Genomic DNA, 25,991 nt, shown 5'->3' with positions numbered 1-25,991 from the left:
AATTTTTGTATGCGCGTACATCACTGCATATAGATCTTGTAATAAGATTTTATTTGAATAAAGACCTTCTGATGATCTTTCTTTTAGGGTGAAACAATGTGTAGACGTAGAGGTTTTAGCATGTAATGACTATATTTTATGTACCGGTAATTTGCTCTGCTTGGCATTGAGCACTTTTTGTAGTATTAATAATATTTATTGTTTAGATCTTGTAATATTGTTCACTTTATTCTATTATTTTTGCTGTCACATCATCTACTAGGCCCTAAACTAGTTGTAGTATTGATGTTTTTTTATTTAGCTATAAAACATAATAGTACATAGTTTTGACCTTGCAATGAATGAGAACAAACTCGAAGAACAAGCACCGATACTAGATAGTGAAACAAGTTTGGATTATTATGTTACCACTGTAAATGAAAAGAAAGTGATACCAGGTTAGAATATTTTTTTTTATATTCTGACTTGTTTCTAAATGTTCTTCAAGCATGTATTTTAACTTTAACTAATCGAGAGCTCAATGAAGAACTTTGACATTTGTTTATTTCTTCTGTAAAAATTATGTTGATCGCTCTAAAATTGTGTTTGAACTTAAGCGTATATTCTTTAGCTTTTGTTGCTTTCTCCTTTTAATTGTTTAGTCTGCTTAAGCATAGTAATCTGCCTATAGTCATATTTATATATCATGATTTTTTTTTATAACTTTTTAACTTTTGTAAAGTTCTAATCTTGGCAAAACAAGCATCATATCACAATCCACAGATTTAACTTGATGCATTAAAGCTGTATAGTTGTTATATATAAATGTAAATGTATGTATATGATATAATTCTTATTTTTGGTTGAGTAAAATTACGAACAGGTTTGGAAGAAAATCCTTGAAAACCTGAATAAGCATTAGTAAATTTTATAAAATTATTTCATAGCCTTCACATTACAAGAGAGCTACAAGGTCTGTCATGTCATCCATCTTTGTTTTCACCATGCATTTGCAAACTGGGTTTTTTTTTTTCGCTGAGACTTTTTGGTCATTTGTCTGAAATGACTAGAAAAAATTCGGTAATTTTTTATTTATTTCGGTCATTTTTATTCATTTTTGGTCATATATAGTAAATTGACTATATATTATATATATATTTTTTCGAACATTTTGATTGAATTGACTGTATTTTTTTCGAACATTTTGCTAAGAAATCGGTCAATGACCGATAAATGACCGAAAAAAAAAAACAGTTTGCAAAGATAGTTTACTTTAGAGTCTAAAGTTTAGACTATCATGTAAAGTACTATATCTACCTAAGTAACCCCAGAAAATTGCTTTTTATGACCAATTTTTATTTGTAAATTATTTATATATTTTTACTGTGAGAAACACCTTCACTCTTGAGTTGAAAACTTATTGTTGGGGCTGGGCTAAGCGAGTTGCAGAGGGTCTATGTTTTACATGTTGCTTGGCAGAGCTTTTGCGCACCCCTGTTATATAACACATTCATCTCCATTGAAGTGGGGCTATGTTGCTACAAGATAGGCCCAATTTAGGGACGGATCCAGCAAGTAGCTTTAGGGGACAATTTCAACAATGGTGTGCACTGTCCATGTCTATTGTCTACATTAGTCCGCATTTGCAAATATATGATACCGGTACCGTAAATTTATATACAGTTATTTTTTTAATTTTAAGGGGATATATAATTAGGCTACCCTCTCCTGGATCCGTCACTGGCCCAATTTTATGTATATTTGGCACTGAGCTCAAAAAACAAGCCATCTTCCTGTGTGTCCCTGTCTTACAATCCCATGCTACACTGCTACAGCCTACAAGTACAAGTGCAACCTTTTAGTACACAACTTTTTTACAGAAGAATGTGATAATTTATGGACTACTTGTATCAGCTTGATAGAAGCTATGATATTTGCTTATGAAGTTAGAACAACAGTTTATTTGATCATGTTTTGTAACTCATTCGTTATTTTAATAACGTTGGATATTTTAAGATGCAATTAATCATCTGAAAAATGAAAACTCGGGCATTGTGGTTTCGGTTGATCGAGCTGGCTCAGTTAAAGTTCGCAAACGAAAAAAATCAAAAAGAAGAAAGAAAAAATCTAACTTAGGTATTGTACTCATGAATCATAATACCTTCTTAGACATATATCTAAGTATACCGGTACCAGTATTGTAGCAAAATGTATCAATTGTGTTTATTTTATATATTTCTTTAATGTATTGCTTGTATCACATTCATGGGTTGAACAATTTTTCAGTGTCAGTTTTATATTAAAGTTGCGTTCATCTCATTTACTGGTAAGTTTGACGATTCAAAGTACCGTAAACCTATCTCTATTTTGAACTCACTGCCTTCGTTGATCACTTGTGTGGTGGTTAATGGATATTTTTCTATTTTTCAGTCACAAGAATAATAATAATTTTATCACATATTTACATTGAACAATATTTAGTGAATTTACAACCGAACCGTGGTGTTATATTTGATATATCACTGAAATGATTTAATGTTTTTAAATTAGCACTAATCACTTGCATTCATCGTTTTTCATCTATTTTTATCTCTGTAAACATGTATGTTCTACAGTCTACACTTGAGGCTTTCTTTTTAAAACTTCTTAACCTTTTTAATAGTATATTGTCTTAAAATATCATATTACTGTGAAAAAAGTAAAAAGTAAAATGTTTTATCATGATTACCAGTTTTGGTTAATTTTTGCAGCTCTTGAAGAAATCGGAATCAGAGCATCCGATGATGGCATATTGTAAGTAGTCCGTACCCTACTACCCTATCGTTATTCTTGCTTAGGAATTGAAATTATGCTTTGCGCATTGATTCTATCGATTTGTAAGATATTGTGATAGTCCACAACCCTACCCTACATTCACACCTTGCATAATTTTTTACGCTTGTTTAGAATTTGATAGAATATATGATTTACCGTTTTGTAAACAATACATTCTTGTGTCAACAACACTACGGTAGTTTGAAACACAACGACTGTGCTATTCGCATATCATTGTATTTATGTCACTTGCTACACATTACATACTTCCTTACTTAGCTATTAATGCATGGCAATTGACGTTTTCCAAATTTTCTGCATTTTTATGCTGATATGCCGCATATAATTGCTGGTATTGTGTAATGTAATTCCAGACACGTTGATAACAAAAATAGAGGAAGTTTATTCTTTTGATAGTAATTTATATAATATTTTATTGGCAATTAATTTTCAGATATCGTTCCTCTGGTTCAGATGGAAGTCAAAAGAAAATGCCCAGACGATCAGCATCGGTCTGTGAAAAAGATTTGAGAAAAAATTCCCGAGTTGTGTTTACTGGTGTACCTGCCTACCATAAGCAGTTAAATGATGACATCACATCTGAAGACCAACAACTCACTGTAAGTAATAAGTATGTTGTAAATCTCTTAACTCTGCATAGGTCGCAGAAATTAAATCATTTTGATACGTAATATGGTAATGTTTTGTCTAAACTCTAAATTGTATCGCTTTAAATGCTTGATACACCTGGTGTAGAACTTGCTGAAGGTGTTGTAGAACTTGCTTGTGTAGAACTAGTGCTGATTTTCTACATGACTACACAGCTTGATCATTTCAATCGCCTTTAACAAACTTTACAATGCTGTTGGACACGAATGGTGTTATATGATGTGCCACCATTGTCCATCATGTTCTCTTCGTGTGTTCATCTTATTCTCTTTCGCTGGTTGAAAAGTCGAGAAACTTGGCCACATTACATCCTGTGATCAATTGCTCATGTTTTGTTTGTGAAGCAACAAAGCTGTTTTAAATTGAAACAATAAAGGTTGAAAATTCAAATGTACAAAGTGTTTTCTCAAGAGCTCAAATTCATAGCAAGTGCTCAAATACATGGCCAAGCAAATTGAAAAAAGTTGTCTTCAGTGTTCAAATACTAATTTTTTTGTCAATTTTTGTTAAATATTTTTAGGAGGTTGTCGTTCGGAAAAGGGTTAAAAGGAAAACATCGTTTAAAAGTGATTGCCGTGATGGTAACGCGGTTTTAGACAACTCTAAACCTGATCTTCTTCCTAATCCTAAAACTACAACAACAAACCAAGCCAAGTATGTGTTCCTAGTTTGTGCGACGGTTTGAATAGAGCAGTTATCGTTTTGCTTTGCTAGTGTAACGTGAAGACATACATCGCAATATTTTATATTCATCACAACGTTTAACTCATAACTTGCTGTCGAGGTATGCATATTTGTTTTATTAATTGCGTAATTTTAATTAACGATTTCCGCTGTAGCGAAACGGAAGACTTTTTCTTTTTAATTTTCTATAGAAGGTGATTTTCAGTTATAAGTTTCTCATAATTTGTCCAGATCAAATTCTTCAGACACATGACATACATATCGATTGTTATTTTCCAAGAAAATTTTAGCAAATGCTCAGCAAATAACCAGTCTTCAAGTCATAGCATGCCACTGCAAAACACGATTACAATGACTCGAAATTATGCACGTGATGTGTTCGCTGTTTGCATTGGTAGAAGGAAAATATTGTTTGCTAGTTTGACATTCAGTACTTTAACAAGAGAAAAAAATCCATGTAGTTCACTCAACGACATGTTTTCCCAAAATCCGTCATTTTTATATTGAATCAATGTAAAAATGACGGATTTGGTTGTCTGGATTGATTATACCGAATATGCGGGTCTGCTACTATTCGGTGAGTCCGATTCGGTGAGTTCCTAACCTCTAACCCCTAACCCTAAAACGGCAATGATAATTAGGCTGCGGTACCCGATAATTTAAAAAAAAAATTGAAAAAATCCCCCGTTAAGGGATCGGACTCACCGAATCGGACTCACCGAAACGGGCCATTCCGGAATATGCTTTAGTTGAAATTCAAAACCAGCTCACACGTTCAGCCAGAAAGGTCGCCATTAATTTTTTCAAACAAACCAATTGTTTTTGTGTAGAAATAAAGTACAAAAAAGTTCACTAATACCATTTTTCTAGCGTTCATTGGGCGATGAAATGCAGTTTGCAATTGTTCAGATTGCAGAAGGATTTTTTCACTTTGTCGTGTGTCTGTGAAATACCGTTTCATTTTATTTAGTTAAACAATCGGACTTGCACCTGTAGCTAGTAATTGTACATATCATGGTGTATCTGGTCAATCGGTAAATTACTTTTCAGATCAAAACAAGGAAATATGCCTTCCCAAGTGAGTTTCACTGTGTCTTGCCATATAACCAGTGACGTACTGTAGAGTATGTAGACTGTAGCGTTAGAAAATGAATGCATCGATTTAGTTTTTCATCAAATGCCATTTTTGCCTGCGCAGACGAAAGATAAAAATAGTTATTTATCGCCAATACACGCATTTTCAACCCAGGGTTCCCGACGTTCTCTCTCATCGCTGCACATCAATAACGTTGACATGCAGGAGCCAGTGAAGGTAAAGCATCTGTTTCTTATGTACCAACCTTACTGGCTACCATGACTTTATTGTTTTTGACTGTTATTTTAGTTGTTCGTCTTCGGTTATTTCAAATTCAGCCATAGCCAAAGTTTATATTCGAAATACTGTAACGTTTATTTATTAATTAGTAGCTTCGCAGAATGATTTGAGAACCATACGACTCGTTAACTAGATAACGCATTAGATTAGATGGTTTGACTTAGTCCTATTTGTTTCGCTTGAGTTGCCACCGTTTCTCCTGGCCTGATAGATATATGATTGTATATATTCCTTTTCTAATAACCCATCCATCAGTGAATCTTAATGTTTTTTCGTCGAAAACAAAAACAAATCATCGTGTAAAACGTATTTTTGGTTTGGTTTAACGTTAATGCCAAACGTGCTTTGGTTACACAGTACACACATATAATCCAGTGATGTAACAAGTAACATCACAAGATTTTATCATGTGCCCATCAACAAATCAGTCCTTTTTTACATTGATTCAACGTCTGCAGACGTTGAATCACTGTAAAAAAGGGCTGATTTGTTGACTGGATAGTGATTCATGTCATGGGACCATCAAAAGTTTGCCGTTGGTCAAGTGAAAGTTTGGGCAACTTAATCGACTTGCTAATTATGCCAGAAAGCAAAACCAACCACTTGAATCACGGTTTTCTTCGTTTCCTGACGTCGATTCTATGCATTTGAAACAGTTTATTAACCGTTTTAGTTGGCAATTCACGCTGCAGTGTTGTGAAACCCAACACTTTGTCCTTGAAGTTGTTGCTATGTTTGTAGAAGTTCAACCGACAAGACGCTCTCGCAACAATCAACGCGTTTGTCATGGAAGTGCAAGAAGCGACCACTGTTGCCAAGCAGCAAGAACAACAGGAGGATAGGAATAAAGGTAATCCCAGATAGCAAAATCCGCTATTTTGAACATCTATTCAACGTCTGTAGATGTTGAATTAATGTAAAAATGACAGAAATTTGGTGCCTGGAATTTTGGCCACCCTGGAGAATAGCAAAAACTCATCAACACAAAAAAATGTTTTTCAACATGATAGTCGAATAAGTCTGTAATTGTGACTTTTGCTATGGCTTGGAGTTGTTTCTGTCAGAGGTTTTAAGCCTAGTTGTTCTTCTTGGATGGAGAGCAGCGTATGTTTGTGAAAAAAATTGGGCCCTATTCTGAGCCGCATTCACGTTACATTTCTGCAAAATTTGCGTCACAACTTCAGTATTTTTGCGCGAATGTACATGCACGCAAGGTGAAGGAAGGCAACATTAACAAAGTGTTTAGAAAACTCTGTCACATTGCAATTTGACTCAACAAGAATATAATCTTGTGAGTTTATGTTTGGTTTCAATTATATTGGGGTTGAGGCATGGATTTCGAGTCGAAATTGAAATACTAGGGTCATCTTACAGGGTCTGCTACTATTCGGTGAGTCCGATTCGGTGAGTTCCTAACTTCTAACCCCTAACCTTAACCCCTAACCCTAAAACGGCAATGATAATTAGGCTACGGTACCCGATAATTTAAAAAAAAATTGAAAAAATCCTCCGTTAAGGGATCGGACTTACCGAATCGGACTCACCGAATCGGACTAACCGAATCGGACTCACCGAAACGGGCCATTCCGCATCTTACAAGCTCATTCGTAGCTGTTAATTTTACTTCAAAATAAACTTGTTTGCGTTGTTTTAACGGTCACAGATGTTACTTCAATTTGTTGAACTGCAATTCTTCTTTTTTTACGATATATTAAAGCAACCATTTAATTTTGTAAAGCTTGCCATGGTGTCAAAACCTTAGCTCACACAGTATTATGAAAAGTATAGCTTTAGGAGAGAAGTAATTGATAGCCTAGTGAATCTGCTTATAATGTTATGAAAAGTTCTTGAAAGTCTCTTGTGAGTTAAATTTGTCCAACTTGGGCAACAACTTACTTTCTCACATTTGCCATTTGATTAAACGCGCAGGAAAATTAATACACCATGCAATCTTCAAATTTTATTTAACCAAAACAGATCTCGGCTGCGTAAAACCGACAACATTTTTATGCATGATGTTTGTAGAAGCCACCCTACAGTTAGTCATGAAATAATTTGCTTTTGATTATCAATAAAACAGTGAATGCCATTAACTGTGACGCTCCGATCTTTCCTATGTTACTATGTAATTATGGACGACATAACAGCACGTTGAAGAAGTTGCTAGTGTTCTTGTGGACATGCAAGTATAATAGTGACACGTGGGACTGGCAATTATCTCGCCAGCGTCACACTGATTGAATCACTGAGTTGATGTTCATAATATCTGGACAAAATCTAACTGGGGGTGTAAGAAACATATTTTACTCTATTAATCTGACCATATTTTTTCAATTGTTAGATCCTATCTTGAGGTCCCACTCACTTAGCGAAGTTGTTGCTGAAGACACGGACTTCAGTTCCTTTGATCCAAACGACCGCGTTCCTGATCTTCCTGAGTCAAAGATTCTTCTGATGCAAAAACCTCCTGTGTACGGCCACCAGAAGTCGGAGAGCATCGGACAACGTAGCGTCGCATCCGGGAGCGTATTCATGTCGGACGCATCTGTGGATGAAAACTCCTTGCCATGTTCTCTTCATCCTCCAGTCATAAAAACATCCTCCGAAGAAACGAAAGGGCGCTGCACCAGATCCCATTCCCTCTTCGACATTGTGTTAGGTGAAGATCAGCCAACGCTTGATGTTTGTAAATTTATTTTGGCTCGATGTTAATTTGCTTTGTGACCTGTGGCTTTTTGTGAAATTAAGTGTTTTTTATATTACTTATCTAATTCTAAGAAATAAATTGTATCTTATATTTTGAGCCAGTCGCTTTACTGTGGTTGCATTGCAATGAAACTTGGTGATATTGTGATTTCATTGAACAGTGGAAAAAGATATTCACTAAATCCACTACAGATTTGGTTTTCTGTTTTCGCGATTAGTTGATCAAATCAAATTATCTGAGAAACGTTTGCCACTTCAACGCAACTTGTAAATTTCACCCCAATATTGCAGAAATTTAGATGGAGAATACTTCCGCAATTTACCGCCGAACTAGTTCGTTAATTCCAGACAGCATTCAGGCGTTTTTTTACATTGATCCAACGTCTGCAGAAATTGAATCAATATAAAAAGCGACTGATTTGCTGTCTGGGTTAATGTAACTTTTCACTGCTCGAGAAAAAGAAATCATAATGCCGGTCGTCTTTCACTCCATTCCTACAGATTGGTCATGCATTTTATTTGTGTTAATTTGCATTTACCAGACGCCAATGCTAATAACATCCTCTCGGAGATGATGTCCAGAAGAATGTCCCGCAACCAATCCGCCATGAGCCTGTCCAACCGATCGCAATGTAAAAGAACGAAAGGTCGGTATCAACGTAGCCCGTCAAATATACTATCTTTAGTCTTGATGTCACCACATTAAAAAGCATTCGAGCTATTTTGCTTAAGGCTACTACGGATGTATGAACTAAATGTTGTCTTTGTTTACTGTGCGCAGATTACGATGACTATGGCATCGCCCATTTGGAGCAAGTTTGTAAGCTTGTGGAACAAATTGGTAGGGAGAAATTTTATACAATGAAATGTTTTCGCTAAAACATTGCCCAGAGTGCACAATCCGTCATTTTTACATTGATTCAACGTTTGCAAATGTTGAATTAATGTAAAAATGACAGACTATGTTGTTATAGTTTGTATTGGTTGACTTGTTCAATGGACTTTTTTCTAGTTTGTTACAGTCTATCACGCTTTCAAGACACGAAACAGCAATAATAACTAATTAACTGAAAAGTCAAGTGAATAAATAAATATATTTTGGTCTTGCAACTCTATGTCATGTCGCCATGTACTTAAATGTCTTTTATCTATCAATTACGTCAACAGACGAACTTCAAAACTCTGATATCCATAACCTATCTCAATGGCAAAATCCGGCCCCGTTACATTGATTCAACGTCTGAAGACGTAGAATCAATCCAAAAAGGTCGGATTTTATTGCCTGGTATGACAAACACATCTGATAACGGTCTTCTCATCATCGAGTAGATAGAACTAGAAAATGGCCAGTAATTGCCTCGTTAAACCATTTTTGTGTGTTGCGTTTGGCTTTGTTGGCTCACAACATCAGCCCACGTCGACTTTTGAGAAAAATAATCACTTTTTATAGTTGGTTGAGGTATTCACACTGTTTTAGCTGTGCTTATTTCAGTAAGCAAAATCTTTCCTTTTTTACGTAAACAATGTCTGAACATGTTATTGTTAACCCAGCCAGCAAAACTCGTCCTTTTTACATAATTCAACGTTGAATTAATGTAAAAAGGACGGACTTTGCTGGCTGGGAAATTTGTTGTCTGAAGACGGTCATACGTCAAATCAATGTAAAAGAGACGAATTTACAACCTGGGATGCACTTGCTGTGTGTTGCAAAGAGTACCCAAACTTGAATACGTTTTCATGCGGATCGTTTACATAATATACGAAACAAATTGCAACCGTGAATTATTCAGTCGTTATTTTCTTTGTTTGTTTTTACCAGGCGACCTTCGAAATCACAACCAAGCGTTGGTCAAACGGGTGCATCAACTTGAGGCTCAAGTTAAAGAGCTGAAAAATGAAAAAGGTTGGTATGGTTCATATTTCTCACCGCTAACATTACAAGATGTTTAAATTGCGAAGTTTTTATGCTGTGGCTCGTTCTGAATAGCTCAGGAAGTGATTCTGTTTACGGAAACGGGCTTTCAGTGCGACGTAAGTCAGCAATTCATCATTTTTTCAGCAAATCAGCATCAGTTAACTAATTCAATACCATAGAAATGCCACATTCGTTGCTGATCAAACACTTTTGTTAAAATCGAACTCTCTGCGAGGAATCTGCATGATTTCTCGGTACTTCGCACTTTATTTGAGCTTCTTTGAGCTCTGTCTGTTGCGTTCTGATGTTGAACGTCTGTGTGTACCGTCACATGGCAGAAGTGTTAACACTGTCAGTCTGTCATGGGCTAACGCAGATTACCAATGAGAAACGAATCTTGGGCTAAGTCAAGTAATCTTCTTCATTCAATGAAGGAAATTAGTTTTTAAGTGTGGCAGCAGTTATTTCGGTTTTAATTCAGCATCAATGTTCAATTAGAAAATTGAAAATTTGTGCTTTTTAATTTCTTTCTAAAGTTAGGTTCTTCTTCGAAGAATAATTACACATTTGACATAGTCGGATGTCTTAAGTCTTGCTGGTCATTAATTACAATATTCGAAAATTATCCGCATTAGCCCGGTTCTGTTACCATTCATGCGGCTGTGGCTTAATTTGTCACTAAGCTTTGCGTCAAACCAGCAAATAAGTTCTATTTTACGTCCACAAACGTTGAATCAATGTAAAAATGCACTAATTTGATAACTGGCAACGAGTTGGTAATTCTGTGTGTGCCAGCAATGTCACATGATTTCGGACTTGTCCAGTCGTTTGCGTAGCCACCATCTAGCTTTCAAAATATACCATTTTCAACGCATGCAGACGTGGAATCAATGTAAAACAATAGAACTGGGCTTTGTTACTGCATCGAAAAGTGCTTATTAGTGCACTAACCCGAGGCTCTGTTCCAGTTTGTAATTATAATAAACAAACTCTGGGCGTGTTTCTCCGATTGTGACCAGAGCTTTGGTATAGCGAGTGTATCATTGCTTACGTGGATGGTTGTTTATTTGTTTTTTCTTGCAATTTTCAGTTTTTTTCTGAAAATCGTTTTGACCTGAGCGCCTCAGTTCAAGGTTGTACTTAGCCAAGAAACGCTTCCACATTGCTGAATCGTTGGTAGACGTTGGTTATTGGGTCCGCTTCAAACCATTTGTTTCGTCATAAACACGGATAATATTTGCTTTACTTTAATTTTAACAAATAGGAGTGAATTTAATTTTTAACATCGATTGAACGTACGGTATGTAAAAAACGACCTTTGCTGTCTGGGGCGCTTGCAAAACGTCATGCTGCAGTGAAGCTACGCCCACATCACACGTTAGTGGTCTTTACGCTTGACAATATTGTGAGGTCAGTGATGTCCTAGTCAGAACATGTTTTGGAAATCCACTTGTCGCTCTTCAACCAGCTATAAAGTAGTCAATGATAGGTTGCAACCTCTGTACGTGTAACTAGCAATTTTGTCAATCGTGTTTGAAAACAGATTTCTTGCGGTTTGATTTGAACCATAATATTGAAGCTTGGTTTCTTGCGGCCTTCTTTGTGGCTACATCGTCGATTATGTCCCTCATATCTTCTGTATGACATTTCTTATAATTGGACGTTTATGTAATAGTAGTATCTGGTAATGATACCTTTTGTTAAGTCTTTTCAAAGACTAGTGATTTTCTACTGAAGATAATTTCCTCTGGTTTGCTGTGTTTTAATTCGTTCGACGCTTGAAGCACCGATCTTTGTTCAACGTAGTGGATTAGGCAACGTAATATTTTCCAACTACATTGAAACTTTTTCTACATTTTATTTCAACTTCCATGTCAAACTTCAAATTATTGGGATTAGCTAAACTTGTGTTATGAATTGAACACTTTTTAAACAGTTTAACTTTTTTCTATGGAAACTTGATGCAATGTGATGTTGAACTAACGCGAGTTTGTCGTGAAATTTAAAGCTGACAATGTTCAGGATCAAACAGTTTTGACTCCTCCATCCCGGACTCTTATCAGACCCTTCCCAAACGAGCTCACCCTGTTGGAAGACTGAGGGATGTCATCACAAGATCCACTTCGCGGTGAGTTGCTCAGTCGTTTTTTTTACATTGATTCAACGTCTGGAGACCAAGAACGTTCTTCGATTTCAAGCGTTGAATCATTGTAAAAAGAATTGATTTTGAGGTTGGGTCAATTACATTGAATCTCCGAATACATTTCTCCTTTTAAAGTATTTGTACTTTGTTGTTGCGGCATTATACCGTTATAAGCGCGTTTGAAATCACGAAACGAGTGATATTTTTAGCAACTATTTTGTGATCAGATCTCGAAATTCAAGTTTTGAGCGTCCACAATCAACCTACGAAATGAAAGGTAAGCATTAATTTCTTGAATGCTTTGCGATGATCGGAATGTCGTGCAGTTCGCAGCCAGCAAAAAGTTGTCTTTTTTACATTGCACAATGTAAAAAAGATTACTTTTGCTAGCTGGGTTATTGCTTGTCTTGTTATTATAATAGGACTGCGACCATAATACATATGCTGGATGTATGGTAATCATACGCTGTAGACAAAAACCATCCTACTAATTCTGTTTCTGCAAACCGTTAAAATTATAGTGATCATAACTTTAGAAAAACAACATTCAAATAGTTTGTTTCTCAATGGTATTGGTAATTCGAAAAACGCTCTTTTGAAAAAATGTGCTGTTTCGATTTGTATATAACTTTGAACTTGTAAATCACAACAGTGCATGTATTGTTGCTTTTTTATTAAGTTGAGGATATCCGTAGTTGAGTCATGTTTCCTTTCTCTTTCTGCTTCAATTTTTGCGGCTACTAAATATAGAAATTCAGCGATCAACATCTGCGTCTTGACGTTGCTGTAACGAACACGAACGTAGACACGAAGATTGGCTTCCTTGCCTTCCATCCACTTAACCTAAATCCTCACCAACCCAGAGGGTAAAATCCGTCATTTTTACATTAATTCAACGTCTGCAGACGTTGAATCAATGTAAAATTGACGGATTTTACTGTCTGGAAACCGGGCATTAGCTCGGATACGACAAACGTTAAAAATTATATCTCAATTACAAAAGATAATTACTAAAATACCAGATGCAATCGTTTTCGGCCATGTTTCCTTTAGTGTAGTAGAAAGCAAATTTCTATAATTCTACATGCTGCAATTAAATCCCGAAGGTTTGACACATACGTGAGACAACTCGTACGGTTGTGAAATGTTTACAGCATATTGCTGACAATGCTGATGCAGCTTCCATACAGTCCAGCCAGGAATTGTTGCCTTTTTACTTCAATTCAAAGTGGCTAGACATTTAAAGACGTATTTTAACCGTTAAACGTTGAAAAGTATGAAAAGACATATAACTGACCATATAAAAAGTTATGAAGCCATAAAAAGACATAAATATGAAAAGAAATATAAAAAGACTGGTTCTTTTCGCTGACGAGACCAGTGATCCTGCTCATGCATATCACGGACTTTGGAAACTGTATTTACGGCAGACAGTTATTTTGGGTTTTGGCTCAGTCGGTAAAGCCTAAATCTTGATCATTGAGTTGGCCGTCATTTACTGCAGTAGCATTGTTGTGCAGTAATCTTCGCGTAACAATCACGTTTTGTTTTGCGACAACATGCAGTACACTGCGACCATAGATACAACACAACAGAAAGCAGCAAAACCTAACCCGAGTCGGCTGCTCCAAATACTTTAGCATGCCATTAATGGTCTTACCGAGACACAGCCGTGTACTCTGGAGCGGTGTCGTAGAAATGTCCTTTTGAGTGTCGCGCAGACACGCTGTTGGTGGTAGTGGCTTCTCACTGCCTAGTGCCTGGTGATGCAATAAAACGGCAATATGATGAAACACTGCAATGTTGATATTTGATGAGGCCACATTTTTAGGATGCGGCGAGCCGTTTCCTCTTGCGTCATCGTTTGGTGTGACGTCACAAGACAAACCAACCCTACATTCTAACTTGCAATTGAAGAAAAACAAGTGAGTAGTGTAGCTAAAAGAAATATCTATCCTATGCCCAAGATATTCCAAAGCTTCGTAAGTTTCACTTTGTAGCATCTTCCTATTTTTGGCTTGGCGTAATGATATCTCATTGGACTTTTAATCGAAGGGTCCGATGTTCGATTCCCGTTTCGACATTGCTTATTGATAAGCAAGACATCCTATTCGTGTGGTAGTGTCCTATTCCGACTTCCATGAATGAAAAAGTACTGCGATACGCAATCAAACTGTGGAATACCAGTATTTTTTCAAATTTATCAACATAAGTGAAACTTAAAAAATCAATAACCTCTCAAGAACATGTACTGTAGAATGAAAAAAATGTCCTCTCGTAACGAAAAAGCGTTAAGTCAAGCTACATGTTTTTGGGAGCCTGCTGCTTTTTTCACTACTTGACTTATTTAAGTCACCCATGGGTCAACTTGTATCTTTTGCGAATCCTTCATTTACATCATGAACCAATCCGACAGATGTTCGAAGCCACGACCCATTTTTAAGAAATGAAATCACTATGTTTATAATGGACAATTGAGGTTTCCGTAACGCAAGAGAATGCAATAGCTGTGCAGTTAAGTCGGCAAATTTTTTTGACTATTTTTGGTATGCCGCGTCATTACGTCGGAAGATTTAGATTTGCTGATCATCATCATCATCATGAGATTTCATATCAAGATTTGCTGATATGCTTCTACATTGTTTTGCCTTTTGTTCGAGTTACAACATTTCTGTCTTAACACCACCCATAATATCGACATGTTTTCCTCAAGACCTGCCTACTCCCGAGATGATCTTGAGCTTTCTTCTAAAGGTCGTTGGAAGTTTTGGAAAGCTCCATCGAAGAGCACAGATCCTCATCAGTCTTCTAGTAAACGAGTCCCAACTTTGAAAGCTGATCAGGTTTCCTGTTGGTTTTACTTGATTAAAGTTACACCAGCTAACAAAATCCGTCTTTTTTACCGTCTACAGACGTTGAATCAATGTAGGAAAGACTGATTTTGATAGCTTAAAATGACTCTCAGTGTTGTGTTGCGTGTTAAGCCTAAAGATCCATGTTTTTCTGGAACCTTGTTAGCCTTCAATAAATCCACCGAAAGTAACTGTAGGGTTATTGAACTTTGGAATATCTTCTCTTTTCGAGCGCTTCAGTTTATCTTTAACTTTGCAGAGTTCATTTGTCCAATCGAAGAGTTCAAACGGCGGTTTCGACTCTCTCAATAATATTGACAACGATTTCAACCAAAAGAAGACGAAATCCACATCCAGTGCGAGCCCCAGTAGAGGTGATTATGTTTCATTGCAGTAGAAATTTCACATTTCCTGATGAAAAGTTTTCTTTGTTGTTGCAATAATATTACTATCTTTACTTTGTTAATTAGTGCAACTACGATAATGTCTGTAGTTTCTCTTGTGAGGAAGCAGGAAGTCACTCTTGGCTTCAAAACTTAATTAACTGGTTAGAAGATTCAATTGTTTCCTAATATGGCCACCCCAATGTATTTGGACTTCAGTAGAGTCTGTTTTCCTCTATGGTTTTTCCTCATTTTCCAAGCGTTTAACTTTTAACGCAATGCTCCACCTCAGTAAACTGATCCCGTTGTGTCAGCTTCTTCCAGGGCATCCGAGATCAGACTGAACGTTATCAACAAAAACAAGCAATCGAATCCAATCATTGTCCACCCGGCCTCCAGCGACGAAAATCTACGCTTCAAAGTCCATCGCATGGTTGCGTAAGTGTATTTGATTGACCAATTAAATGACTAGATCGTGTCACGTGACCAATCCCTCGATCGTGTCACGTGACCACCGGCACCATACTCGAACCATCTCACGCTCAGCAGCTGCAAAGTTTTAGCGCAAATTTTTTATCTGCTGGCTATCACGCAAAAAAAAGACGTGAGGCTGATGAGTGAAATTCCACTTACGTCATCTTTTGCGTCAATCACAACGCAGAAATAGGCTTCTAACTTAATATCCTGGTTTGTTGACGTCACAAAAGCGTGACTGAAAGAACAAAACACAGAAAGGAACTTTCGTTCATTAGTTTTAAATGTTTTTTACATCTTCACATGAAAATAATAACATTTGACTTGGCTTGCGTGCATTTTATACGCAAAAGCTCATTAGGAATTTGCGTTTTTGTGCAGAGACGAAAAACCGGAGGTGACTCACAAACGGAGCTTCCGTCAGAGATGGAGTAAATGGGAGAAGGCGGCCGCCAAAAAGTTTTCCCTTGACAAGTTTGTCGTTTTATCTTACATTATTTATTCTGCTACTTCAAAAGTACCAAACATTGGGGAACATGCTGTAGTTTTTTTGTTGTTGTACTTTTTAATGCCCTGGTATGATAAAATTCTCCTAACTGTAGAATTAATAAAACGTCAGTAAGTTTAAAAGTTACTCGTAGTTGGTTTTTGAACGAGGCTTCGTGTGTCTCCAAAACAACGTTGTCCATATTTCCAATCGTTTTTAGGTTGAAGTTTTTCTAGTAATATTCCGCATGATAGTTCATGGCTACTATGAATCGTTTGGGTCAAAATGAAATATCATTACAACTAGTTCCAGCGAGCAAAAGTTGCTTCCGATGTCGAAACAATGTAAATAATCGCGCACTTTTATCTAACTTATCCTGTACTTACGATTTCGGTCACAATTGCTGTAAATTTGATGCCTACTTTACAATTGTATTTGTATTGTGTGATAGCTTACTTACCTGCAGAGCGAATTGTGACTCGTACATTTTTGTGTAACTTTTGGACACTTGTTGCAGGCGAAGCAAGTCGGTTGACAGAATGAATGCATTGAACGACACTGCTGCTGGTGAGTGACTTGCAAAGCCACGCCTCGTTAAATAACAATTTATGAAAAGTTTGTTTTCGTGAGTTACATCAAAGTTGTTGACTTGTTCTATTACAATCAGATATTTTCTGTCCTTTTCTTTCTATTTTCTAAAGTCATTTCAAAGCGACCATGAAAAGTACCCCCTTCTATGATGTACATATATTTACTTATAATCTTGTCTGAAAGCATGATGCTGAACACGTTTTTTTACAGCGGAATCGAACCTGAACCACCACAACAGAACAATGTCCGCTCGTGCTGATTTCCACAAGTCCATGCCTTGCGTCATGACTGGTGAGCCTGGTTGTCTAGAACTATTGTCAGCCAGCAAATCAAATGAAAAAGCAATGATTTGCTGGCTAGATTAGCCTAACTGAATTAAAAAGATCGGGGCCTAAAATGAAGAAACCAAACTCAATCTTCAGATGAGCGTTGCCAGTAACTATACTAGTGGAGTCAACCCAATTTAGTTGAGCCAAAACTGAATTTAGATCAGGGGTTCTTAACCTGTGGGTAATTACCCACTAGTGGGGAATTTGAGGATTTCAAGTGGGTAATTTGAAGTTGGGTTTGTTGTTCTATGTGTACTCCAGTGGTTCTTAAACGGTGAGAAATTTCCCACCAGTGGGAAATTACTGAATATCCATGCAGTGGGAAATTCTTTCTGGTCTAGAAGTGGGAAATTGTTTTAAGTTGTACTCGAATATCCAAGGAAGTAAATCTGATTAGTTAGTCACAAAAGTAATATTTTTTAACAAACACCGAGTCCTAGTGCATTGTTTTACAATTGATCTGGAATCAGATTTGCGTTGTGCAATCTCAAAAATAGAGCCTGACATTGACTCGATCGTCGCTGAAAAGCAAGAACAAAAATCGCATTGACATTAATGGACAATCTTTAATGTTATTCTTCTCATTGAAATTGTTCTTTTTGTTAAATACTATTGTGCTTTGGGATATGTCACACAGGTTACTAGGATTCATTTTGATTTTTCAGTCAGTTTTAAAAGTATGTGGGGAATATAGGTTTATTAAGTAGCGGAAGTGGGTAATGAAAGAAAAAAGGTTAAGAACCCCTGATTTAGATGATGATGATGATGATACTGCTTTGATTTGCAGTGTTTACTACAGCTTTATTCAATACCCATCTTTCTGCAGCATGACACTGCTTTGATCAAGTTGTTTTCAATGGTATTGAAATTATATTTTTTACGCACAGCGTCGACAGAAAGTCGTTTGAAGCATTTGAAGAGAAACTCAGGTATGCAGACAGTTTTTGTTGCGTCGATTAACGTTAAAAACATGCTGTCGTTAACTTCTTATACCGCTGTGTGAAAAATAACACAAAATACATTGAACATATTTTGCTATCTGACCTCCCCAATAGATTAACTTACCAGTTTGATTGTTCAGTTCATAATTCGGTGAATTCAGTGGAATGGTCAGGACTTCAGGAAGCTTTCCCCACAAACAACCACTTCAGTGGGAAGCCCTTGTCAAGGTAGGCACCCTTGTGTGTTGCCAACCAGACAGCAAAATGCTGTTTTTTACATTGGTTCAATATCTGTAGACGTTGAATCAATGTAAAAATGGTGGATTTTGTTGTCTGGGCAATCATGCTAAAATTCTTTAAGTTTTCCAAAGGTCTGATTTTTTTCGTTATTTCTTTGCAGAAATAATACCATCACCAGGCGTTTGTAAATTACAGTAAAGTAAATATTAATTAAGTTTCAAATTTTTGTCATCTACTTTTTCAAGGTTACTGGGCGCCAGTCATTCTCGACTGGCATCTCCACTACGCAAGAAGAACAGTCATGCACATAAACGAAGGAGTTGGTCATTTTCGAAGAAACCTTCGTCCAAATATTACCTTCCCAACACGGGTATGCTTTAAAAACTTTGCTAGAAAACGATCTCTAAGTCATTGTACACGAGCATCTGACAATTGCATGAGACGAGTACGAAATTGCTAACAATCGAACAAACAAAATTAGTTTTTTTGCCTTATCTCAACGGCCGGATGCGGCCTCTGATGTCAAAACTAGCAAGCTTTTTTTTTGGAATTTTTACGCGAAAAGATTAATTATTTCCGCTTCAACTGAAATACCGCGTTGTTTATTTTTCCGCAAAACCACTGCTTCATTTCCAGGCGACCTCACAGTTGGATCCAACCTGGAACTTGCTGAGTCGATTGGAGAACAATTCACTTTGGAAATAGACCAAGACGACGTGAAAGGAATCTCCACAGGTATGATGCTCGTCTGAACCAGCTAGCGAAAGTAGCTGCTTTGACATTGGTTCAACGTTTACAGACGTTTTGAAACTGTAGAAAAGACCAATTTTGCTAACAAAAAAAGATTCTCATTTCCCGAAGACCTGAAGTCTATCAGACGTCTTGAATCAATGTACAATTAGGAATTTTTCTGCCTGGTGTGTTCATAATAACCCCGTAACTACTTTGGTGTGGTAACATCGTTGATCCAGGAATCCAAGAGCCCAGAAAGTGAAGCCTATCCAAATAAAACGACTTCCATGTTTATCCACAATTCATCATTTGTGATTGGTGAGAGCAGTTGCTTTTAAAAAAGTAAACTGCCTTCTGACGTTTTATCCTCACAGCTTCCCATGCAAGTTATTCAACCGATGTGGGAACGAATGCCGTGACTTTATTTCACGTGATCTCGATTGAACGTCATAGAGTTATATTTCTATGAAACAATAAAGTTTTCTAACCTAATTATGCCGTTGTTTTAGGTATCAACGATGAGGAATTAAATCACCTGAAGAAAAATACTGCAGATCTCAGAGACAAGGTGAGTTTGCACAGATCGATCAGTCTTTCAGTATTCTATTTATTGTTCTGCTTGTACAAACGAGACTTTTTGCAATGATTTGCATGTGATGCAACATTCTCAGTTCAAGTTTAAAAATGAGTTGATCACATACAGATCTGAAGCTGTAGATGGCTTGCTCTATAGATCAGATTGCTGTATTTCTTCTTACAGCTGTTGATAATTTTGAGCAATAAGAACAACATGGAACTGTTGTCCTTAGAAGTAAAATGGTAGGAACGCAATCAAGTAAAAGTAACAACAAAGAAATGAAAATACCAAACTCATGTTCAGCAAATATTTCGAAAACAGGTTTCCGCCCGGTAGTTGAAGATTTAGATAAAGTGGACGAGAAAGGCACGGAACCCACTTTTTGTGTCCACCTTCAAGCATGTCTTGAAGTGTCTTGCCAAAGACACAGCCACATGCTCTTGAGATTTGTCGAACCAGGGTTTTGACCACTTGGCTATGCAGCCAATATGTTTAACCATCTTCGACTGTAATTGCAATTAAAACTTCTTCCCTTTCAGTTGAGCGAAATTGAGAGCATCTACAAGGAGCCAACCAAAGCAAAAGGTTAGTTGCGTGTTTTGTCTAAACATCCACTTCACAAGGAATAAGCTTGTAGATATGTTTTTTTCAAGTAACATTTCATTGAACTTCTTTTTTTTTTCATTTAGTTCGTCCACGCCCTGCTTCATCCCTGGCAAGATTCCACGCTGGTAAGCTCATTTAATTTCAACCATTATATATGTTTTGTTTTCTTTGTAACTTTAGAATGAAGATTATATGTTTCCACAAAATCAGGGGTGGTCAAGATAAGCGTAGGGTGGCCTTTAGTCATCGTCTCTGAAAAATTTCTTTTGAACCGATAGTGGCCTATAATATTGTAGTTAGCTTAGTTCTAAGTTGTGTTTTCGAAGCAGCTTTGTTCACAATTTCTGATTTAAAAACTACCCCGCATATCAAGCAGCATTGACCACCTCCTACTTTTAGTGTTTCCAAACTGTAAATTTTTTTATTTGACTTTCTTTTAAATCACCAATAGACTCGTTCGACTCGGACGATGCCGATCAACGAAGGTTTGTTTTGCATGTGACGTCACGAATATGCATTGTGCTTAACGTTAACAATAAACCAATCAGCGTTCAGCCAGCGACCTCTGTGGTTGCAACTCAACTGGGGTTTGATACTTGACTGTCTGAAAGTAGATGTCGGTTTCGGTTGACATTCATGTTCCAAAAAGGTGGCGTTCTACTCGAAACCATGAGATGTTATGTCTTTGAATACTTTGTCGGTTGTGTGACCGAGTGGTAAGGCGCCCGACCAATGTTCGAAAGGATATTGGTTCGACACCCACTGACGCCACTTGTGAGGTTTTTAAAACAAACTTAGTTATATACATTGACGGTGGGCATGAAATGACCCCTGGGTGACGACCCTCTTGATGTAGAATTGCTGTTACCCATGACATACTCTTGTGATCGGTTGCAAATATATGAAGAGTCCAGGTGCAAAACGATCAAACTACCAAAACCAACTTTTCGAGTAAACTGAAAATTAAGTTTGAGATTGATCGTTTTGTGGCTGAACCTTGTTATTTTAAAGCCTTATTTTGAGAGATATTGATCGTTTTGCCGCAAAAAAAAGGTTGCTACATAAAACTTTTGATGCTAACAGAACGGGAGATGATAAAATTTAAAAATCGCAAATAATGGAGTTTGATCGTTATGCACATGGACTCTTCATATGCTTCTTTGTAATAAAAGTTAGCCGAAGCCATATTTCCACTATCTCGCTCTTACCAAGTCTGAAAGGCGACGTGTCCGACTTGGTGCTGGGCTTCTGGCCTGTGGTGCTGTCCTGGTGTAATGCATGGTTAGCGCATTTTAAACAGTTGATAAGTTATTTCAACAACTGAGCATTAAACTAACTTTTTTTAACGTGTCTTGAAAATACTTGCTAACCCAAATTTTAAACAGTTTATTGCAGCCGTTAGCTTTAACAACAATTGCTGAAAGTGAACATAAGATTTCGTTTTGATTTAGTGGATCAGTGACCTATTTGAAAAAAAATACGTATGAGAATTTTCATCCAAGCGACACAGATGGGCCTAATGATTCTTTCCACAAAAATATATTCAAACTTAAATCGAGAAACTTTTTATAATCCCGTTTCATGCAAGACGTTGTTTATTTCTGAGTGTTTGCTTCTCTTCTAAAGTCTTTGTTGTAGACTGGTTTTCAACTAGCAAAATTTGCGATTTTCGCGTTGCACAAGAGTCGTCAGACGTTAAAATATTGTAAAGATGACAACTTATGCTGGCGACACTGAAGCACAACATGTCGCGTATGTGCATGATGCAATGACCTTCGCCGTCTAGTTTTTTTTCTACAACTAATCACACAAAAATCGGTGCAGCTTCTTCGCTCTCAGGATTTTAATAGTTTTGGAAATCTAAAAAACGTTTCATAGTTAATGGGAACTTAATTTTCTTGAGGTCTTTCATGAGAACGTAAAATTCAAACTCTGGCACTAAAACACTTAACTTTTAACTTTCTTTTACTTTGTTTTAACGTTCTGCTACGTTGAAACAATGTAATGCACTGGTGTATTGACTTTCTGCACGTTTGCTTGCCTGTGTGTGTTGCGTGGAGCAACGTCATGTTGAACTGTGTCAAGTTTGTATCAGGTTTCCAGACAGCAAAATCCGTCATTTTTACATTGATTCAACGTCTGCAGACGTTGAAGACGTTACATGCAGACGCAAGACGTTACATGCAGAATGCAGACGTTACATTGATTCAACGTTAATGACGGATTTTGCTGTTTGGGGTTGCAAAACATCGCTCACATGAACACAAAAAGCTTTTTTTTATTTTGCATAAACGCTGTTTTTTTTGTCGATCCGTGATAAGATGATTTTGTAGCATCTGTAGATCTAGTAGCTGTGGTTAGAGATGAGATAAAAGAGTTTCTAACTCCGATGAAGATAAATGTCAATGTTGTTTGTCTTCAGCGATTCATGCTCAAACCTTATAGTAAATTTTACCTGTTAATTTGCAGAACGAAATGTCCTTTCTTTCCGGCGATCAAAACACGTCGAAATCCTGCGCCCGTCTTCGTGTGAGATTTTATCGACGCCGAAGTTCGTTTCGTCCCGCACGGAAAAGGCCGAATCCCCGCTGATTCATCACAGCTGGCCCGATCTAAGTCGCAACCGTAATGGCGTGCCGTTGCTTAGCGAGGAGCAGGAGAGCAGTGACGTTCGACGCCACACCGTCTCAGTCGTTGACCGTAGGCGTCCCAATTCAAACTCACAACTTCGCCATACCAAGGTGCCCTTGGCGCCTGGTCCATCACGTGCTTCCCCCTTAATCACGCACTCCCAAACTTTATCGCTTCGTAGAAAGCCCAAAGCGACCACAATACAAGGTGAAGCCACAAGACGATGGGACAGCACAAAGCTGCAGCACAGCAGGTCTGTAAATGAGAGTTTCATCTCCGATCCTATGCTTGTGAAGCCTTTTTCTGTCGGTGATCGTTTTTCTGACAGCGGACGATTGAAGAAGAAGAGAAGCACAGTCTCAGGCAGAATATTGCACAGCCTGCCTCGAATGTCGCAGAAATTACGTCACAAGAATTCGCTTCGGAAAAACGCAACTTCGGGTAAGTTGGAGAATCCAGTCCAACCGAAGAAGAAACACCACTCAATGTTTTCCTTCAAGGACAAACACTCGCCCATTGGAGTCTCCTGCTCAACTGACGAAGGCACCGCTTTGAAATTTGAAAAGAAAACAGTGGCGTCAAACGAGATGTCGCACATTAAACAAAACGGCCAATCAAGTGAAAACAGCAAACTCACAAACCAGAAAAGGAGAAAATCTGAAAAAATTGTCGAAATATCTGAACGATTGACAGAAGACCCGAGACCTCGGAGCGACTCCAGCCCACCACAGATAACGAAAGGTCTGGTAAGCCGCTTAAGCAAGCGCTTCAATCGACCCAAGAAGGAAGCAAAAAGAAGCACCGGTTCGAAAACCACCCCACAGAAAAGCGCTTTATTCTTGAACGCCAAGAACCACTTTGAATTAAAGTCTCAAATCGAATCAACTTCTTCTCCGTCGTCGCAGAACGTTAACAACCATAACAACATCCGTTCACAGCTTCATCTCTGCAAGCGTTCCTCATGAGATTCTCGTATCATATTAAACCCGTACCTTTGGACATTATACTTTTCACTGTGTTTCCAACACATCATTTTTAGTCTTTTATCGACACGTAATTTAGTTGAACTCTGAGAGCAGTTGTTGCAGTTTCTTGTCATTTTTTCTTGCAGACACAAGCCTCGTGCAGTGTTTACCTCTAGGTGCCGTACTCCATTCGTTGTGTAAATAGTTGAACGCTTTTGAGAGTTTTTATTTCATCATTATTGATCAGTACTTTCAGAATTTATTGTAATATCTGTGTTTTAAATTGACCTTTTTCAATCAGCAAATCAGTCTCTTTCTATACGTTAAATCAATATAGAAAAAGGATTGCTTTGCTGACTGGGTTATCAAAGCTCGCTACTTGCAATTATTGTGAAGCATTCTTGTACCGTATTTGTTGAAGTGGTAGCCCAGCTAACTAAAACTTTTTTTCACACCAATTCCACGTTTTGAGACGTTGAATTCAAAGGACGTATCTTTGAGACTACGGTTCAATATTTTTGTTTCTTTGACTTAGTTTTTCCAAGTACAAAGTATGTGAAGTATCAGCCATTTTCTTACCACACTACTGTCTTTTAACGTTGTTCAAATGTAGAAGCGGTGCAATTGCCAGTTTGTTGCTTTTGTTCCATGTATTGCCAGCTGCGTGTCCTATGCTAGTAGAATTGGTCTTTTTGCGTTAGTTTAACGTCTGGAAATGTTGAAGGACCAATTTTGCTAGCTGGGACAATTAAAATTCCAACTGATCTAGCCTAGTATTGCATTGCGTTTCACTTGGTTTCTTTATCGTCATGAAATGATAAATCAATGTTAAATTTATATTCCAAGCCGCGCTGAAGTGGCGAAGATCAATCGTTTCCTATGCAATTCCACTCATGACACCATGTGCTGGTATAAGACATTGCTACCAAGCATAGCTACCAAGTCAGAAGCGTCTGCTAACGTCCAATCAATGTAAACACTACTGATTTCCTGACGAGCTAGTTATTTCAATGTTGCACTTTGTAAGAAAAACTTCTCTATCGTACATCACCACTCACCAGACGTTGAATCAATGTAAAAATGACGGATTTTGCTGTGTGGGCCACACCACCAGGTGTCTATCCCTGACAATTTTTACTTCATGTAAAAAGACTTTGGCTGATTTAGTAATTTTGATGGCAGTCCAAGGTCGTCGTGTCCTTTGCTGTTGCCGTTTGAAGCACTTGTATACTGTTTTAACGCTAATGGGTATGTTGTTGCAAACTATGTAGCGAATTAGCCAAAGTTCATATTGATATGGTTATGATTAACCGTTAACGTAACGAATTGCAGTGTTGCAACAACTGTGCTTCAACAGGAAGTGTGTTGTGGCGAGCAGTGTGCTGTTTGACACAAGTTTTTCTTGGTGCAATCATCCAATTGGCAGCTGTTACCGTTGAAATGAATGACAACTTTCGCTAACCGAATAAGCGAAATGCGCTGTAGAGGGATGCGATCACAGAGATTATTAACATGCATGATTTTTTTTCCAAATATTGCATCGATTTGTACTTTTTTTTAAATCTTTCTCAAGCCTGGGTACATTTTTCACTTGCCAATTTATTAAGTTTAATAAAAACCTGAAAATATTCGACTTTGTTTTGGATGATGAGTTTGAAAATCCGGAAAAGGTTTGTTTCTGTTTACATTTAAGAAAACAGACGATAGGTCACTACTGGAAACAATAAAGTTGACAGCAGTGCTGTTGCACTTGTCTGCAAAAAGCAGAAAGTTAGCAATGCTCAGGAATCCATAAAAAGAATGGTTGGTCGGCACAGGGTTTCTAAACCGGAAAAGTGTTTTCGTAAATTTGGACTGCTCCACATTCTTCTAACAACCCAACAGAAAAATCAATTCCT

General features: G+C 37.4%; 1 protein-coding gene across 1 annotated transcript; it reads left to right on the top strand.

Annotated features, from left to right (window-relative positions):
• The first annotated feature begins 210 nt into the window (after positions 1-210).
• On the top strand, positions 211-25,726 carry LOC145777503 (uncharacterized). Its single transcript, XM_082588884.1, has 29 exons — positions 211-437; positions 1,996-2,115; positions 2,730-2,772; positions 3,248-3,413; positions 3,983-4,116; positions 5,197-5,224; positions 5,396-5,458; positions 6,263-6,371; positions 7,863-8,180; positions 8,770-8,874; positions 9,009-9,068; positions 10,047-10,130; positions 12,165-12,270; positions 12,513-12,562; positions 14,117-14,210; positions 14,999-15,128; positions 15,397-15,511; positions 15,835-15,958; positions 16,376-16,468; positions 16,999-17,048; positions 17,283-17,363; positions 18,289-18,330; positions 18,483-18,570; positions 18,828-18,952; positions 19,219-19,317; positions 19,824-19,882; positions 20,431-20,476; positions 20,581-20,622; positions 22,967-25,726. The coding sequence occupies exons 1-29, from the start codon at positions 338-340 to the stop codon at positions 24,091-24,093; spliced, it is 3,801 nt and encodes a 1,266-aa protein (XP_082445010.1). The 5' UTR covers positions 211-337; the 3' UTR covers positions 24,094-25,726.
• Positions 25,727-25,991: the final 265 nt, after the last annotated feature.

The sequence above is a fragment of the Aplidium turbinatum genome, chromosome 9 (genome assembly GCF_918807975.1).
Source record: "Aplidium turbinatum chromosome 9, kaAplTurb1.1, whole genome shotgun sequence".
Classification (NCBI taxonomy): domain Eukaryota; kingdom Metazoa; phylum Chordata; class Ascidiacea; order Aplousobranchia; family Polyclinidae; genus Aplidium; species Aplidium turbinatum.
The sequence above is the reverse complement of the archived record's forward strand: the minus strand, read 5'-3'. Positions and strand labels throughout refer to the sequence as shown.

What these genes read in the sequence shown, in the direction of transcription:
- LOC145777503 (XM_082588884.1), top strand. Translation starts at nt 338, where the DNA reads ATGAATGAGAACAAACTCGAAGAACAAGCACCGATACTAGATAGTGAA. An exon ending in ACAGGAGGATAGGAATAAAG is followed by an intron (nt 6,372 to 7,862) that starts GTAATCCCAGAT and finishes TTCAATTGTTAG; the next exon opens with ATCCTATCTTGAGGTCCCAC. An exon ending in CAACTTTGAAAGCTGATCAG is followed by an intron (nt 15,129 to 15,396) that starts GTTTCCTGTTGG and finishes TTAACTTTGCAG; the next exon opens with AGTTCATTTGTCCAATCGAA.